The 18,993-nt window shown below is 37.4% G+C and overlaps 1 protein-coding gene across 2 annotated transcripts in view; it reads right to left on the minus strand.

The window, feature by feature from the left end:
• EFCAB6 (EF-hand calcium binding domain 6) overlaps positions 1–18,993 on the minus strand; it is a 110,909-nt gene that overhangs the window by 22,728 nt on the left and 69,188 nt on the right. For both annotated transcript variants that reach the window (XM_063446717.1, XM_063446716.1), the window contains exons 19-26: positions 17,043–17,278; positions 16,734–16,830; positions 15,903–16,021; positions 13,676–13,903; positions 12,369–12,524; positions 5,833–6,028; positions 3,167–3,358; positions 1,283–1,510 (exon numbers count right to left, since the gene is read on the minus strand). In XM_063446717.1, the coding sequence (XP_063302787.1) occupies positions 1,283–1,510; positions 3,167–3,358; positions 5,833–6,028; positions 12,369–12,524; positions 13,676–13,903; positions 15,903–16,021; positions 16,734–16,830; positions 17,043–17,278 (1,452 nt within the window). The remainder of the gene's footprint in view (positions 1–1,282; positions 1,511–3,166; positions 3,359–5,832; positions 6,029–12,368; positions 12,525–13,675; positions 13,904–15,902; positions 16,022–16,733; positions 16,831–17,042; positions 17,279–18,993) is intronic.

An 18,993-nucleotide genomic window follows, 5' to 3' on the forward strand; every position in this document is an offset into this window, starting at 1 on the left:
CACGGTAAAATACATAAACAGTAGGGATGAATGATCACAGAGAAGGATTCGAAGTGCACGGTAAAATACATAAACAGTAGGGATGAATGATCACTGAGAAGGATTCGAAGTGCACGGTAAAATACATAAACAGTAGGGATGAATGATCACAGAGAAGGATTCAAAGTGCACGGTAAAATACATAAACAGTAGGGATGAATGATCACAGAGAAGGATTCGAAGTGCACGGTAAAATACATAAACAGTAGGGATAAATGATCACAGAGAAGGATTCGAAGTGCACGGTAAAATACCTAAACAGTAGGGATGAATGATCACAGAGAAGGATTCGAAGTGCACGGTAAAATACATAAACAGTAGGGATGAATGATCACAGAGAAGGATTCGAAGTGCACGGTAAAATACACAAACAGTAGGGATGAATGATCACAGAGAAGGATTCGAAGTGCACGGTAAAATACATAAACAGTAGGGATGAATGATCACAGAGAAGGATTCGAAGTGCACGGTAAAATACATAAACAGTAGGGATGAATGATCACAGAGAAGGATTCGAAGTGCACGGTAAAATACATAAACAGTAGGGATGAATGATCACAGAGAAGGATTCGAAGTGCACGGTAAAATACACAAACAGTAGGGATGAATGATCACAGAGAAGGATTCGAAGTGCACGGTAAAATACATAAACAGTAGGGATGAATGATCACAGAGAAGGATTCGAAGTGCACGGTAAAATACATAAACAGTAGGGATGAATGATCACAGAGAAGGATTCGAAGTGCACGGTAAAATACATAAACAGTAGGGATGAATGATCACAGAGAAGGATTCGAAGTGCACGGTAAAATACATAAACAGTAGGGATGAATGATCACAGAGAAGGATTCGAAGTGCACGGTAAAATACATAAACAGTAGGGATGAATGATCACAGAGAAGGATTCGAAGTGCACGGTAAAATACATAAACAGTAGGGATGAATGATCACAGAGAAGGATTCGAAGTGCACGGTAAAATACATAAACAGTAGGGATGAATGATCACAGAGAAGGATTCGAAGTGCACGGTAAAATACATAAACAGTAGGGATGAATGATCACAGAGAAGGATTCGAAGTGCACGGTAAAATACATAAACAGTAGGGATGAATGATCACAGAGAAGGATTCGAAGTGCACGGTAAAATACATAAACAGTAGGGATAAATGATCACAGAGAAGGATTCGAAGTGCACGGTAAAATACATAAACAGTAGGGATGAATGATCACAGAAAATGATACCTGCTCATCTGTCACCAGCATAAAGTGCCTGCTGAAAAGTTCCTGGAAGCCGTCCTTAGAGATGATATTACTGTTTGCACAATCGAGGTCTACAAACGCCTGCACAATGGTTTGGAAGCGAGCCGTGACTACCTCCTGGACATGGGTCAGGATGTCCTTCATTGATAACTTTGGGACAGATTTTGTGCGGGTGGCTTTCTGCACTCGCTCAGCCCACGTGGAGTTGGACTAGGAGAAATCAGAAAAAAAAACAACTAGTAAGAACTTGTTCCTATTTATACCTTTAGGGATGGACATTTTGTAAATACAGTCTATTTCTAGCACAGCTGATCTGCCGTTTACACCTATTCACACACCAATACGTCTGATAATCATCTTGTAGATAAAACTTAACAGACATTGTGTTAAAAATTTAACTATTAGGTTTTTGTTTTTTTTGCAGTTTATAGTTTATTAGATGGTTTTTCATGGTACATACAGTAAAATGAAGAGATATTAAATGTATATATACACATGACTCCCTGGAAAGAATTCCTCTCCTAGAACATCAGCCCTAGATATAACAGACGTGCTGTCCTACGGGAATATCTTCCAGCCATTCGGCCCATTTAACTGCCTGATAAGTTGGCTATTTATGGGTTTAACCCCGGTCCTCCCCTTATCCCGCCCTGCTATTCTTCTAATTCCCTTCTCGCCATGGCATTTCTTAATCTCTCTTTTTCTTTGTATACACTTATTGTGGTGACACTATGTCCCTTTTCTTGTTTTTCAGACAGGCAATGGCTTAACCGGTAAAGGTGAACAAGACACAGCATTTTAAGAAAAAATAAAAGAATTAAAAAATGAAAACACAATCTGAGTGTAGTGACCAGGGAAGAAAATCTAGGAATTTAGGAAGAAAAAGCTGGAGATTAGAAGACTGATTAAAAATGCCCCGTTCGCTGCTGACGATCCCTGAATTTGATATTGATTACACTGTATCTCCTAGTTTGTACTTATTTTCTAAAATCAATGTATATTTTAGGGTCACTGACTTTCCCTGTCTAAAGTCTCATTAATCCATCTCTCTCTCTCTCTCTCCACTTGCACACATTCAGGCAGGGAAGTAATGGGTGCATGGTGAGTAGGAGAACATCACAGCTGTACTTCGAACGGCTCTCAACTACTACATTACATACCACTACATACTACTGAGCAAAGCAGAACACTATTTTCCATAAAAAAAAGCATTTTCAAAGCCGAACAATAATCCATATTTGAGAAGGTAAAGTTTAAAAAGCAGTAACAGGGTCATTTGCTAAACTCTGAATGGTATAAAATCAGGCTAATATATCCAGGCTGTGACAATACCTAGGTTGGATAAATTTTGCAGATGGACTTTTAGCCACATTTGCCACTTGGATGTTAATTTGCTACAACTGGTTTTTGGGCCTAGAAACGTAGTTTTAAGTTTTTTCACAATTCACTGTTTTCCCAATTCGCGATGCTTTCCCTGTTAATAACTATTTAAGTTGTACTGAAATCATGGCTGATCCTCACACCGTGGCATTAGTCAAAGTCTAACGAAACTCATGTTTATAGACGTGAGGCTGCCTGTTATGTCTGTCTGTCCATTCTACCGCAAATAATACATATTTAATAAAGCACGTTTTGATTATTAAACTGTCTTCGCATTTATTGTATTAAAAACATGAAAAAAAAAAGAACAAAAGACAGAGAACTGAAAAGGATGTACCGTATGCGACTGGCACTTTGATAAAAATAGCCTATATCAAAAAACAATACAGATATAAAGTTGTCATCAGTCATGTCGATAATAGATGGTTGCAGCAAAATTACTAGTTTTCCGTGAAATTCTTGATGTGCCAACAAACACTTTCATACCTCGTCACTCGACGCCGGGAAATGATGTAGGAAGGCTTGCCAGTCTATTGTGTGATCATCGCCCGGCATTAATTTACTCACAAGGTACTTGAATTGCTTCTCTGTTAGTTTAAAACAAAAACTGTCAAGTATACGTCGCAATTCAAAGACTGTTATTGTGCCTGTGTCATCCTTATCAAATAACGAACAAGCCTGTAAAAAGAGAAAGTGCCATAAGGATTGGATAGGTTTAAGGCGGAGCTACAACTTTACTGAGGTTAGATATCACATCCACAAGTTCACATTTAAAGGGAACATCCCCCAGTATTAAAGGAGCAGTACACATGTTCTTCTTGGGATTGTTCAGGAATATTATAAGTGAATTACTTTTATTTATTTTTTTTTCAATTCTTTCTTTATGCTTCGACAGACATTCAGTGCGACATTAATGTTGGCTCACGCAGAGGCCTAGTCACCAGTTTTTGCTTCGATTATGTTACACAAAGGAAGGTTAGGTGAGCAGCGTACATAGTATATATTGTTGGTACAATTCGTGTGGCTTGCGCAGAAGCTGTTGTTGTGTAGTGTTCCGTTTTGTCTGTCAAGGTTTTTCTTTTACTTTATGTAAACAGGAAAATATGTACAAAAGAAGAACAAAATAGAATAGAATATAGAATGAAAATATGGGTAAATTCAGAAGTATTACTCTGAATTGCACGAGTGAATATTTGTCTGTGGGTGAGCGCTAATTTGTCTTGTATTTATACATCATATTGTTCCCAGAGGGTCCATACTTTTTGGAATGTGGTGGTGGTGTTGCGGACCTGTGCTGTCATCTTGTACATTAAGTAATTGTCCCTGATTTTGGAGATTACTAGAGTGATTGGGGGTACCTCGGGTTTTATCCAGTATTATGCCAAGTTAAGCATATTCAATAGCCTTTGGTCATGTTTGTCTAGCCCTTCAGTTGGTCGTGATAGGAGACATGCCCAAGGGTCCAGTGTTATTCGTCGTTGTAAGATTCTGGTGTTTAAGTCTACTATTTTTCCCCAAAACTCTTTAACTCTGGTGCAGTGCCACCACATGTGGATGTATGTGCCTTTTTCCCCGCATAGCCTCCAGCAGGTGTCTTTGGGACTTAGTTGCATGTGGCATTGTTTGACTGGGGTTGTGTACCACCGTAGCATTATTTTGTATGCTTGTTCCTGTAGGGTCGTGCATATAGACACTTTTGCGTTTGCCTCCCATATATCTTGCCAATCTGTTCCCTCCAGCGTTTCACCCAGATCTGCTTCCCATTTGTCTGTGTATGTCTGTGTTCCCCATGTTCCTGATTCTAAGCAGATGTGGCTGTATAGCAGTGAGATTAATTTCGCTGGCATTTTTTCTTTTAGGCAGATTTGTTTAAAGAACGTAATGGGTTTGGCATTTGCAGTTTTAACCTCTTTGGTTTGTGCAAAATATCTTAATTGGACGTATCGGAAGAAGTTGCGGGTTTTTAGCGGGGCAAGGGTTTGTAAGTGTTGGTATGGTACTAGTTGGTTGTCTATATACATGTGTGTGTAGCGTTGTAGGCCTGTGGCTTATATGCCTTTAAAGTCTCGTGCCCTAAGTCTCGGTGGTAATGCCCTGTTGCGCAGTAGTGGGGTCATTGAGGACGGTATGTCCGTAAGTTTACATTTTTGTACGATTTGGTCCCATAAGCTGATGGAGTTTAGAATGGCTGGGCAATCGGTCCGTAAGAGTACTCGATGTTCTCTTGGTGTCCAGATGTGGAACTGTGGGAGGTCCGCACCCATCATGAGGGATTCTATGTCAACCCATCGGTGTTGATTTATGGGGCAGTGCCAGTGGGCTATTTGGGCTACTTGAGCTGCGGTATAATAGTGGTGGAGGTGGAGTGAATTACTTTTAAGGGAGAGATATCTATATACAGTTAGGGATTTAGTCACTAAACTCCAAATTGTAGTGAATTGAAAACTGGATCAGTACCGAGCTCGGCTAGTTACAACAGAGAACAGGTTGTACATAGGAACATTGTTGGTTTTCTTTTAGAAATGTTTGGAGTATCATTAAAAATAATGGAGTTCATTCAAAATTCAAATTTTCTTTAAAAAAATGAAAAAGAAAACAAACAGACCTTTTTTAGGTTAACCAATCATTCACGTGCATTGTAAGCATCGTGTATATTAAAACATATATTTTTTCTTACATTTTTGCCAGAAGCTATTAAGGCAGCTCTGGACTGCAGGTGATCACATGACAGGTGTTAGCTCCTCCTGCTCCCAAACATAGCTGCACTCAATGCAAAGAGCATGTTAGCTGTTGTAGCCAAAGGTTATTCAAGGGACACTGTAGGCACCCAGACTACTTCATCTCATTGTAGTGGTCTGGGTGCAGTGCCCCTGCCCCCCTTAGTCATGCAATGTAAATAATTGCAGATTTTGAGATATTACAATGTTCACATTGCAGGACTAAGATTGCTTCAGTGTCTGTCAATCAGACAGTCACTGGAGGTATTTCCTTATTGCTAATGGACTTTTGGTTGCCTAAATGACGCTGGAACTTTACAGCATCAGCGAAATTCCCATAGGGAAGCATGATGTTTAGAATGATAGGAGTCCATATGAGTTAGACCATGAGCTACATTTGAGGGTACTTAATGTTCAGCAAGAGTCCATTCTTACCGTGTACAGCTGGTCATACGAAGCAGCCACGGATTCTTTTAGCTTGGTTAGTGCCCTCTGTGGGCTGAGTGTATAGAAATTGTCTGAGCGCGCGCTAGATTCCTGTTGCCGGCCATACTTGGAAGCTCTGCCGTCATCCACAACTTTGAGAAAATCAAAGTACGAGAGCTTGCTGCCACACACTTTCATTTTTAGCCTGAAATTAAAACATCAGAATATGAGAGATATAAAATGTTTATTCATCACAATTCCTCTCAATAAAGAAAAAATATTAAAAACTGAGCTCTAAAGTAAGTTCACCCAGCTGTGTCTGCAATTATTAGGCCAGTGAAATAGCTCAGTAGGTTAATGTGTCAACTGTAATACCACTTCAAATGCCACAGTTGCAGATTGATTCCTAACTGGGTTAACTCAGCCGTTTATGCTTCACATATTTGATAAAATAATTATCATTGAGTTGGGTGATAACACATCTCCAAGATACTCCATGAAATCACAATGTAATCTTGTGAAATACTTCATTATGGCTGACCTACGCTGCAGTTGTATTTAATCTTTGGCTTGAAGAAAAGTGTACTGGATTTAAAATGGCTCTTAGATGCCCACCATGTCTATGAAATCTGAAAGGCTTAATCACTAAAGTGAGAATTGTCAGGAAGTGAATTTAAATTTTTAGACTAAAATAGCATGCCCAACTTGGAGAATTTTTCCAATTCAGCTATTTTGGCCTTAAAGGGACACTATAGTCACCAGAAAACTACATCTTAATGTTGTGGTTCTGGTGTCTTTGGTCTGTTCCTGCAGTCTTTCAGAGAAAAGGCTGTGTTTACATTGCTCCCTCTAGTGGCAATTGCTCAGACGTCCACAAGAGGTGCTTCCTGGTGCAGTGCAGCACAGTGTGCAGCACTTGCATCCAGTGTCTCCATGCTCTGCGTGGAGACGCTGAAGTTCCCCATAGAGATTAATTGATTCAATGCATCTCTATGAAGAGGTGCGGATTGGTGTATACGCAATAGCCTCCCAATACTTTCCTATTGAAAAGCATTAAATTGCCTTAGATCGTCAAGTTTTTTTATCTCAGCCAAGGTGGCCGAGTGTGGGCAGAGCCAGCTGCAACGGACCCGCACGACGTGGAAAAAGGTGAGAAAACTCACTATTTTAAATGGAGGTAAGGGGACTAAGCTGTTATTTTAGAACTAGAGTTGTGCTCAGCCATGAAGGTGGAATCATTCGAAGCCAGCCGCGGCAAGACCAGTGCAGCGTGGGAAAAAAGGTGAGTACAATAACCTTCTTACTGCTCTGATGGGGGTCTGGTGACCTAAACAGCCACACAGGCACTACACTGACAAGAATACTATAGTGTTCCTTTAAATGTGAAATTCATTTTGAATCCCTCGTTCAGTAAATAACCCTGTGTTCGTTTCCTTAGTCCGCAGAAAATTTCTGTTGGAAGTTCGGTTACTGTTAATTAACTGAAGTGGTTTTACACATTTGACACATTGGCATTTTGTGTGTTTTACCATGACATAATGCCTGGTGGGGTAACCTGTAACAGGGCGCCATTAAACTTGGGTTGCTGTATCCTCTGGTGCTGGGGAGTTCCATAAAGGACTTGGCATCACTATCTAGCAGCTGCTAATCTGTGCCATGCTCCCATCAGTTGATGCTTCTCTCCTTTATGTTAAATCATGATCGCAGGCGCTTGGAAAGTGGGCATGGACAATGAGAGCTCTTTACTAGCAGAATAGATCCTTTAAATAGCTTTCACAGGCGCTACGTGCCCCAATTTACCCTAACTATATGGCTCATGAAACAGTAATCTGACAAAAGTATGTTAATAAGGCTCGAGTGACGGGTAAAGATCAGATGTTTCCACTCAACAGCGATCTTGGCATTTAAACCTTTTCATGAAGAACCTCACAAATTAGCACTGCTTTGTCCCTGACAATAGAAGTCAAAAACCCTTCTGATGTAATTTCACTGTATTTAATCTGGTTTCACCTGTCTGCCAAATAGCAGCAATGGGTTAATGAGACACTCCAGCCTAAAATCTCCCTACAAAGGAGGCAAGAGAGATGATTTGTAAAAGGAGAAGACAAGCAAATGCACCCCTTAAAGAGGCACTCTGTGCATGTAACACGTCATGTGCTATGTGTAGGTTAATGTTCTCTTCGTTCCTGCTGCAGCAATATTAGTGACAACAGTCCAGTTATTCCTGACATCATTATATATTATATATAGCTATACCATTCTAAGACATCATCATATATAGCTATACCATTCTAAGACATCATCATATATAGCTATACCATTCTAAGACATCATCATATATAGCTATACCATTCTAAGACATCATATATAGCTATACCATTCTAAGACATCATCATATATAGCTATACCATTCTAAGACATCATCATATATAGCTATACCATTCTAAGACATCATCTTATATAGCTATACCATTCTAAGACATCATCATATATAGCTATACCATTCTAAGACATCATCATATATAGCTATACCATTCTAAGACAGCATCATATAGAGCTATACCATTCTAAGACATCATCATATATAGCTATACCATTCTAAGACATCATCATATATAGCTATACCATTCTAAGACATCATCATATATAGCTATACCATTCTAAGACAGCATCATATATAGCTATACCATTCTAAGACATCATCATATAGAGCTATACCATTCTAAGACATCATCATATATAGCTATACCATTCTAAGACATCATCATATATAGCTATACCATTCTAAGACATCATCATATATAGCTATACCATTCTAAGACATCATCATATACAGCTATACCATTCTAAGACATCATCATATATAGCTATACCATTCTAAGACATCATCATATATAGCTATACCATTCTAAGACATCATCATATATAGCTATACCATTCTAAGACATCATCATATATAGCTATACCATTCTAAGACATCATCATATATAGCTATACCATTCTAAGACATCATCATATATAGCTATACCATTCTAAGACATCATCATATATAGCTATACCATTCTAAGACATCATCATATATAGCTATACCATTCTAAGACATCATCATATATAGCTATACCATTCTAAGACATCATCATATATAGCTATACCATTCTAAGACATCATCATATAGAGCTATACCATTCTAAGACATCATCTTATATAGCTATACCATTCTAAGACATCATCATATATAGCTATACCATTCTAAGACATCATATATAGCTATACCATTCTAAGACATCATCTTATATAGCTATAGCATTCTAAGACATCATCATATATAGCTATACCATTCTAAGACATCATCATATATAGCTATACCATTCTAAGACATCATCACATATAGCTATACCATTCTAAGACATCATCATATATAGCTATACCATTCTAAGACATCATCATATATAGCTATACCATTCTAAGACATCATCATATATAGCTATACCATTCTAAGACATCATCATATATAGCTATACCATTCTAAGACATCATCATATATAGCTATACCATTGTAAGACATCATCATATATAGCTATACCATTCTAAGACATCATCTTATATAGCTATACCATTCTAAGACATCATCATATATAGCTATACCATTCTAAGACATCATCATATATAGCTATACCATTCTAAGACATCATCATATACAGCTATACCATTCTAAGACATCATCGTATATAGCTATACCATTCTAAGACATCATCATATATAGCTATACCATTCTAAGACATCATCATATATAGCTATACCATTCTAAGACATCATCATATATAGCTATACCATTCTAAGACATCATCATATATAGCTATACCATTCTAAGACATCATCATATATAGCTATACCATTCTAAGACATCATCTTATATAGCTATACCATTCTAAGACATCATCATATATAGCTATACCATTCTAAGACATCATATATAGCTATACCATTCTAAGACATCATCTTATATAGCTATAGCATTCTAAGACATCATCATATATAGCTATACCATTCTAAGACATCATCATATATAGCTATACCATTCTAAGACATCATCACATATAGCTATACCATTCTAAGACATCATCACATATAGCTATACCATTCTAAGACATCATCATATATAGCTATACCATTCTAAGACATCATCATATATAGCTATACCATTCTAAGACATCATCATATATAGCTATACCATTCTAAGACATCATCATATATAGCTATACCATTGTAAGACATCATCATATATAGCTATACCATTCTAAGACATCATCTTATATAGCTATACCATTCTAAGACATCATCATATATAGCTATACCATTCTAAGACATCATCATATATAGCTATACCATTCTAAGACATCATCATATATAGCTATAGCATTCTAAGACATCATCATATATAGCTATACAATTCTAAGACATCATCATATATAGCTATACCATTCTAAGACATCATCATATATAGCTATACCATTCTAAGACATCATCACATATAGCTATACCATTCTAAGACATCATCATATATAGCTATACCATTCTAAGACATCATCATATATAGCTATACCATTGTAAGACATCATCATATATAGCTATACCATTGTAAGACATCATCATATATAGCTATACCATTCTAAGACATCATCTTATATAGCTATACCATTCTAAGACATCATCATATATAGCTATACCATTCTAAGACATCATCATATATAGCTATACCATTCTAAGACATCATCATATACAGCTATACCATTCTAAGACATCATCGTATATAGCTATACCATTCTAAGACATCATCATATATAGCTATACCATTCTAAGACCTCATCATATAGAGCTATACCATTCTAAGACATCATCATATATAGCTATACCATTCTAAGACATCATCATATATAGCTATACCATTCTAAGACATCATCATATATAGCTATACCATTCTAAGACATCATCATACATAGCTATACCATTCTAAGACATCATCATATATAGCTATACCATTCTAAGACCTCATCATATAGAGCTATACCATTCTAAGACATCATCATATATAGCTATACCATTCTAAGACATCATCATATATAGCTATACCATTCTAAGACATCATATATAGCTATACCATTCTAAGACATCATCATATATAGCTATAGCATTCTAAGACATCATCATATATAGCTATAGCATTCTAAGACATCATCATACATAGCTATACCATTCTAAGACATCATCATATATAGCTATACCATTCTAAGACATCATCATATATAGCTATACCATTCTAAGACATCATCATATATAGCTATACCATTCTAAGACATCATCTTATATAGCTATACCATTCTAAGACATCATCATATATAGCTATACCATTCTAAGACATCATCATATATAGCTATAGCATTCTAAGACATCATCATATATAGCTATACCATTCTAAGACCTCATCATATAGAGCTATACCATTCTAAGACATCATCATATATAGCTATACCATTCTAAGACATCATCATATATAGCTATACCATTCTAAGACATCATCATATATAGCTATACCATTCTAAGACATCATCATATATAGCTATAGCATTCTAAGACATCATCATATATAGCTATAGCATTCTAAGACATCATCATACATAGCTATACCATTCTAAGACATCATCATATATAGCTATACCATTCTAAGACATCATCATATATAGCTATACCATTCTAAGACATCATCATATATAGCTATACCATTCTAAGACATCATCTTATATAGCTATACCATTCTAAGACATCATCATATATAGCTATACCATTCTAAGACATCATCATATATAGCTATACCATTCTAAGACATCATCATATATAGCTATACCATTCTAAGACATCATCATATAGAGCTATACCATTCTAAGACATCATCTTATACAGCTATACCATTCTAAGACATCATCTTATATAGCGATACCATTCTAAGACATCATCATATATAGCTATACCATTCTAAGACATCATCGTATATAGCGATACCATTCTAAGACATCATCATATATAGCTATACCATTCTAAGACATCATCATATATAGCTATACCATTCTAAGACATCATCATATATAGCTATACCATTCTAAGACACTGTGAGCCTCTCATCGCTTTCTATGAGAGTGTTCGTAAGCTGCTGGGTGACTGAGTGATGATAATACCATCATTCATTAATTCTCTTGTCTCGTTATTTCAGACCCGGGCTCTGACTGACTTCATTAAGGATATTTCTGTGTGCTGTGCATGCACTGTGTGGCATTCATACAAGGAGCATGTGCGCAATCTATAACACATGCCAGTTTCCCTAATTGATGTAAAGGTGACTCTGTTCCAGGGGAAATGGGACACGAGATGGACATTCAGAGGAAAGTACTTATTTTTTTCGTGTTTTAAATGATGCTATACTTTGGGTTTTGTTTTTTTATGAATTTTGTTATAAAGTCTGTACTGTGCCTTTAAGAATGAGTGGTCTGTACCTGCACAGGAGATCGAGAAACTGATCATCCTCCAAATAAAAATTCATGTCTTGGAGCATGGTTCGGAAATCCTGCAGCGTTATCAATCCATCTTTGTTTCTATCCATCTTAGCAAACGCTGCGCCAAAGTCTTGGTAATATTCCCTGAATTTATCCCTGCAGAACCAAAAAGAAATCAATGCATATAAAGTGATCCAGAACACACCATTTTATGGGGAAGAAAAGGAGAAAGTGAGAAACGGGCACTGAGCTTACAGGGGGAATTCAGTGCGTCTTACCATATTGTCCATTTATTAATTACTGTGAGAATTATTGATACACAAACAGTTGAACCCATTATCCTATACCCCAAATCAAAGCACAATATCCCAGATTGCAGCCGGCCATAGAAAACACAGTGTTAATCACGCGGTGATGTCACAATGTTTAATACCTTGTCCGCTCACCCCCACTTTGAATATTCGCCTCACTCAGCTGGGAGCAAGGATTATTCTTTTTTTTTTTTTTTTTTTTTTTATTATTTATTGAAGTGAGAATTCAAAATGAATTTCAAATTCAGTCCAGAATAACCAAACTGAAATCATAGCTGAGATTTTTCCAGTTATTTTGACCTTAAATTTGAAATTCACTTTGAATTCTCACTTTAATAAATAACCTGTATGAATAGAACTGGTTAAAGTGTCTCTGTCACCTCTAACGTACCTTTCTCCTAATGTTTCCTCTTTGGTGGTTCCCGAACCTGTCCTCATGCCCCACTTACAATCCAGGATTTCTGTATTTCCCTGTTTTATTCCAGTGCTCATACTGACAGAACCTGGATTGGATCGGGACATATTGGCCTAAAGTATTTTTCCTACACTTGACAGTGGCGACAAAGGGCGGAGCTCAAGGTAAGCTTTGTTAGCTTGACAAACCTGACAAATAAAGGGCAGCTTGCCGCAAGCTCCACCCTTTGTCAAGGTTGTCAAGTGTAGGAAAATGACGTCAGACAAAGTAGTCCATACTTTGTCTCATGTTTTAAAGATATAAAAAAGAAAAGAAGAGGAAACATTAGGAGAAAGGTAAGCTTGAGGTAAATGCACCACGTTAATGTAAATCTTTCAAATTTTTTTTAATATAACAATATGGAGAACATCTGGCCACCCAAATTTGGTTTCCATGTTACACCATCTAGATCGCAGCATTTCACTGTAACAAACTCCTGAATATAGTGTAATTCTGTAAATACTCTGCATGTGTAATGACGTAAAGGCACAAAATGATAAAAATGAACCGCAGAACGCAGCAAAGATTGCATTAACCCTTACTTGACCTGCTGTTCAATGGTTTTGATGTTCAGAGCTTTAGTCTGGTGTTTGTGGAAGGAATCCATCTCCTCATGGAGTTTATGCTGCGTACTCCAATGTTTCTCCAGACACTCATGGTTTTCATCTGCAATGCGAGCGCTTGGACCACTGTCCATGGACACAGAGTCCACCCCCAGTTTGTGGAGGAACTCCTGATGTGTGAGGTAGCCCTTTCCTTCTGGATCATATCTGGAAAAATGATTTAAATGAATAAATGTTTAGCATGAGAACTACTGAAAACCAGCAGAGGATGTGAGGCAGCAATGAGGAAATATACGGTTTATCCTGTTTAGAAGCAATATAACTTCTGGAATATTTACATGACAGGTGCATAGTCACCATATGGGCAGGCGGAATCAGGACAAAGTCCCCCACATACCTAACACAATAAAACACGGACACTAGGGTATATGGGTCAAACCTGTCCACAGCTTTTATTAAATAGTAATAATAAATTAGTATAGAAAAAGGTCATTGTCCCACACTCTGCCATCACATCCTTCAGGATGACCCCTATATATAAATAACATATAACAGTATTCCAACATGAACATAACTTAAAGTGCCAACATTTTAATTAACCATGGTAGGGTATACCCGGATACCCCTACCCCACCAGGTTCTGAGCCACCGACAGGGCTCGAAACCTACCAAGAACCATATTCACATTTCCATAGCCATCCTAATGGGGAGCCTTTTTCCTCTCCTTCAGCTCCCTATCCCGCCGCCGTGACAGAATGGGACAACCTAACCTTATCCATCTTGCATGAACAGCACTTTTGAGATCTCCCCAGAGTGGCTCGATGATAATAAGGTCAGGAGACTGTGATGGCGACTCCAGAACCTTCACTTTTTTCTGCTGTACTCACTGGAGGGTCAACTTGGCATTGTGCTTAGGGTCATTGTCATGCTGGAAAGTCCTAGAACGTCCCGTGCGCAGCCTTCATGCAGAAGAATGCAAAAAGTCTGCCAGTAATTTCAGGATAAAATGCTGCATTCATTTTGCCATTAATTTTCACAAGATCCCCTGTGCCTTTAGACCCCCCCCCCCCCCCCCAAAAAACACCAGTGAGCCACCACCCTGCTGCACAGTGGGGATGGTATTGTTTTCACTAGGCCTTGTTGACCCCTCTCCAAACATAGCGCTTATGGTTGTGACCATAAAGCTCTATTTTGGTCTCATCACTCCAAATTACAGTGTGCCACAAGCTGAGAGGCATGTCAAGGTGTTGTCGGGCATAATGTAACCAGGCTTTTTTGTGGCATTGGTGTAGTAAAGGGTTCTTTCTGGCAACTTGACCATGCAGCTCATTTTTGTTCAAGTATCGTCCTTGACACAACCACACTGTTTTTTTCCAAACCAGCCTGTATTTCTCCTGAGGTTGCCTGTGGGTTTTTCTTTGTATCCCGAACAATCCTTCTGTCAGTTGTGGCTGAAATTTGTCTTGGTCTACCTGACCTTGGCTTGGTATCAAGAGAGTTATTTTCAACCAGGTGGTAAATAATGCAAAGTGGTCCTTATTAATCCCAAAGGGTAATGTGAACATTTTTGGAGCTACCATTTACCATTTCCCAATTACCAATTACTAGTAACAGACAATTTATCAATTAGCAATTTGTCAATAAAAATTTCTGACCACAATAGAAACAAGCTGTATATTTTTGTGGAGGACAGTAGGAACACCTGAGCTGTCGTTTTGTGATTAGAGGTATATAAGATTTAAAATTGACCTAAAAAAAATAAACTATTGGGAATCATCAGCTAGACAGACACAACTAATACAGAAAAAAAAAATTCTAGTATGTCTGGAATGACTGATGTCAACTTAACAGAACAGGGGTTCCCATAAGTAGTATTTGCCCTGTCCAACAGGGGTTCCCCTAAAAGTCTTATTTGTCCAGTATTCTGGGACTGTCCAGTGGCAGAAAGGCCTATCCAAAAATAAAAATAGCAATAAAGTCTTCAGAGTTTTATGTTCAATCATCTCCGTAGGAGACATAAGAAGGAATAAGATATAATGCAAATGAGATAGAGGGAGTAAGCACTATGGAAGAGTCCTCTATGGCCTGGTTTAATTAGTCTTATTAATGTTTAATTATTTGGCTGAATCACTGTACTTGTAATTTAAGGAACATCATAGGAAATAATCAGATTTCTCACATCACAGTACCTTATGGGTTAACTCACCTGTCCCAGAGTTTTTCAAATTCTTTAGCAGTAATGGGAATTGAAAACCTGAACAAGACATTCTTTAAATCTTTCTTCTGTACAATGCCATTCCCCTCACTATCAAATTCACAGAATGTCTGTAAAAGAACAAATCAAGCTAAACATGGACAATAACTTAGAGAACAGCAGCACATGTTTCATGTTGTAGGAGAACTGTACTACAGGATGAACAGGGAGTCCGAACCTCTAGGCTTGTCTGAAATTCATACAAAGCATCTTCACTCAATTCCTTCTGGATGAGACATATTTTTTATTAAATGTAGCTGAGACACAGGGTTTAAACAGGGCTGAAAAAACTGTGAATTGAGATTATCTCGGCCCCTGTTTTATTCTCCTCCACATCCATGAATAAAAGTTTTATTGAATACTGATTCCATTAATGGTAGTTTACCAGTTACTACTGTGCATTGTGTGCAATCGCCTTAACATTTAGGGGAACCACACCAGTGCCAGTGGGATAAAACTCTAAGCTATTGGCACCCAAATGTCCTTCTCATCCTAAAATACCAAAATAAATTCTCCTGGACCTACTCCATGCACTGGAGTCTGAAACTAGGACATCGAGGAACATAGGACTGGGAGCTGAGCAATTCCTGTTTTATTTTAGTTAGTTAATGAAACAACCATTAATGGAGTTCCTTGAAGGCTCGATAAGTGATCTCCCCATTCTCTTGTTTGCGGCATGAAGAAGGATTAATGTCCCAGGTAGATAGCACTCAATGCCCAATCGCTGGCACTGCACAATGGGAAGTAGTGATGACAGAATTGAGTACCGGTCACTGCTATTACCTTGGCTAGGTCATGCCACCTGACCTGTGCTTTGTTGACGAGGTAGTAATGAGCCTGTTCACATGCCAGATCAGCACATTCGTTGCTCTGCTTTGGCCTTTGAAGAAACAATAAGCATTGCTGTTAAATGGTAGGAAGTGAATAAAACTATTAAACATACACATATTTATAGAAATAATTCTGCTTTGCAATGAAAACCATTTCCAAAATTCAGTAAAAAAAAAAAAATTCAAGTTCTCCAGTTATTTAAAGTCAGATACTAATGCAAAAGAAATGTTAAAGTGTTGGAAGTAAAAGATGTAAACGTACCTGTACACGGAATTTAGCCACGGGGGGCTGTCATCTTTCTCCTGTTTTTGAATCAATTTAAGAAACTCGACATAGTTTAAAGTCGAATTTAAATTTAGTCCTAAGAGATTCAATAGGCGCTCATACTCTTTCTGTGTCATGATAAACATGAATCCATCCAGGAGGTTCCGGAAATCATGCATTGTAACTATACCATCGCGGTTGCTGTCTATTTTATAAAAGGCAGTGTATGTATCCTACAAAAACAAACAAAATATAATGTAAAATAATGAAAATAAAAGAAAGGAAACACAATATGTACAATACAGAAATTACACAGCTCTCGTACTACGCTCAGATGGAAGAATTAACACAATATGTACCCATGGGTATAATAAATGTTTTAAAGATGAGTATATATAGTATCCAATCAAACAACGCCAGGGCAATGCCACCACTGATGACAGAAGGTACCTTTAAGGCCACGTAGGTCTGTTGCTGTTTTACCCCAGTTGCATAAATACCACCAAATAGCGTGGGTCTTTTAGGGGGACACCCTATTAAGACATTCTGAGGGGGCTGGGTTATCAGGCTTTCACTTTAACAGTAATGTAGGATGATGGATAACGTGGTAAAGTGGTGTGTCACAAAACAAGAGGATTGGGTGTTATATTTGAGCTAAAATTAACCAAACTTTATTTTTTTATTTATTGTAAGGAGGGAATTGTATTTTGCAATGAAGTACATTTAAAGGAACACTACAGTCACCTAAATTACTTTAGCTAAATGAAGCAGTTTTAGTGTATAGATCATTCCCCTGCAATTTCACTGCTCAATTCACAGTCATTTAGGAGTTAAATCACTTTGTTTCTGTTTATGCAGCCCTAGCCACACCTCCCCTGGCTATGATTGTAACAGACTGCTCCAACAAAACCAACAGGTGGAGCAATATATAGACATACTATATACATATACTATATGTATGGGTACAGTCAAAACTATTAAATTATTATCATTGTAACGGGCTGTATTAACGGTAAGCAGTGCTATCCGTTTTATGGTAACACAATGATGATTTAGCTGAAGCTGTTAAAAAAAAAAATGGTCTTGTTTTTTCTCATTTCTACCAATGAGGTTTCTATATATATAGTATAAATGTACAGTAAAATCTGAAAGAAATTGTAATCTGATACAATCACACAAAACTTTTGAAATCATGTTATGTTGGGATTCACATTAAATGTAAGTCTGTGCAGATAGAGGTATGTACAGAGGGTTTTATATTTAACTTGTATTAGATATATAGGTAAAGGCAGAGATCTATTAACTCAGATTCAGGGTGGAATTTGAAATGATATCTGCAGCATTTATGGATCAGTCAGTCCATTCACAATCTGTGTGTCATAGTCTATGAGTGTGTTTAAATTGCTGTGCAGGCGAGAATGAAACTGCTGAGCTCTGATCTCGGTACCTAATAAACCACCATAAACATTAAATGTGACTTATGTTAATTATTCACAAATTAGCTGTTACCATATTTTGAATCATTATGATGGATTCCCCAATAAACGCATTATACAAATATATTCGGGGCCAATAAAAACCATTGTCTGGAAATCTATTCATAAACAGAACTATATATAGGATAGGAGGTCACACATTTAGACTGGAAGAAAGGAGATTTAGTATAAGGCAAAGGAAATGTTTTTTTTTTTACAGTAAGAACTATACTTCTTGCCAGAAGAGGTGATTTAATCAGAGTCTGTACTGATGTTTAAACAGCAATCGGATGAATAGTTGCAAAAACTAAATATACAGTAATATCATTTTTAATTTGTGGGGTTATTGCTTCAAGATCCAAGGAGATATCTGACTGCCATTCTGGGGTCGACAAGGAATTTTATCCTAATTTGTTGAAAAATTGGAAAGCAATTGAGTGTTTTGCCTTCTTTTGGATCAACAGCAAAAACAG

The sequence above is a fragment of the Pelobates fuscus genome, chromosome 3 (genome assembly GCF_036172605.1).
Source record: "Pelobates fuscus isolate aPelFus1 chromosome 3, aPelFus1.pri, whole genome shotgun sequence".
In the NCBI taxonomy this organism is placed as follows: domain Eukaryota; kingdom Metazoa; phylum Chordata; class Amphibia; order Anura; family Pelobatidae; genus Pelobates; species Pelobates fuscus.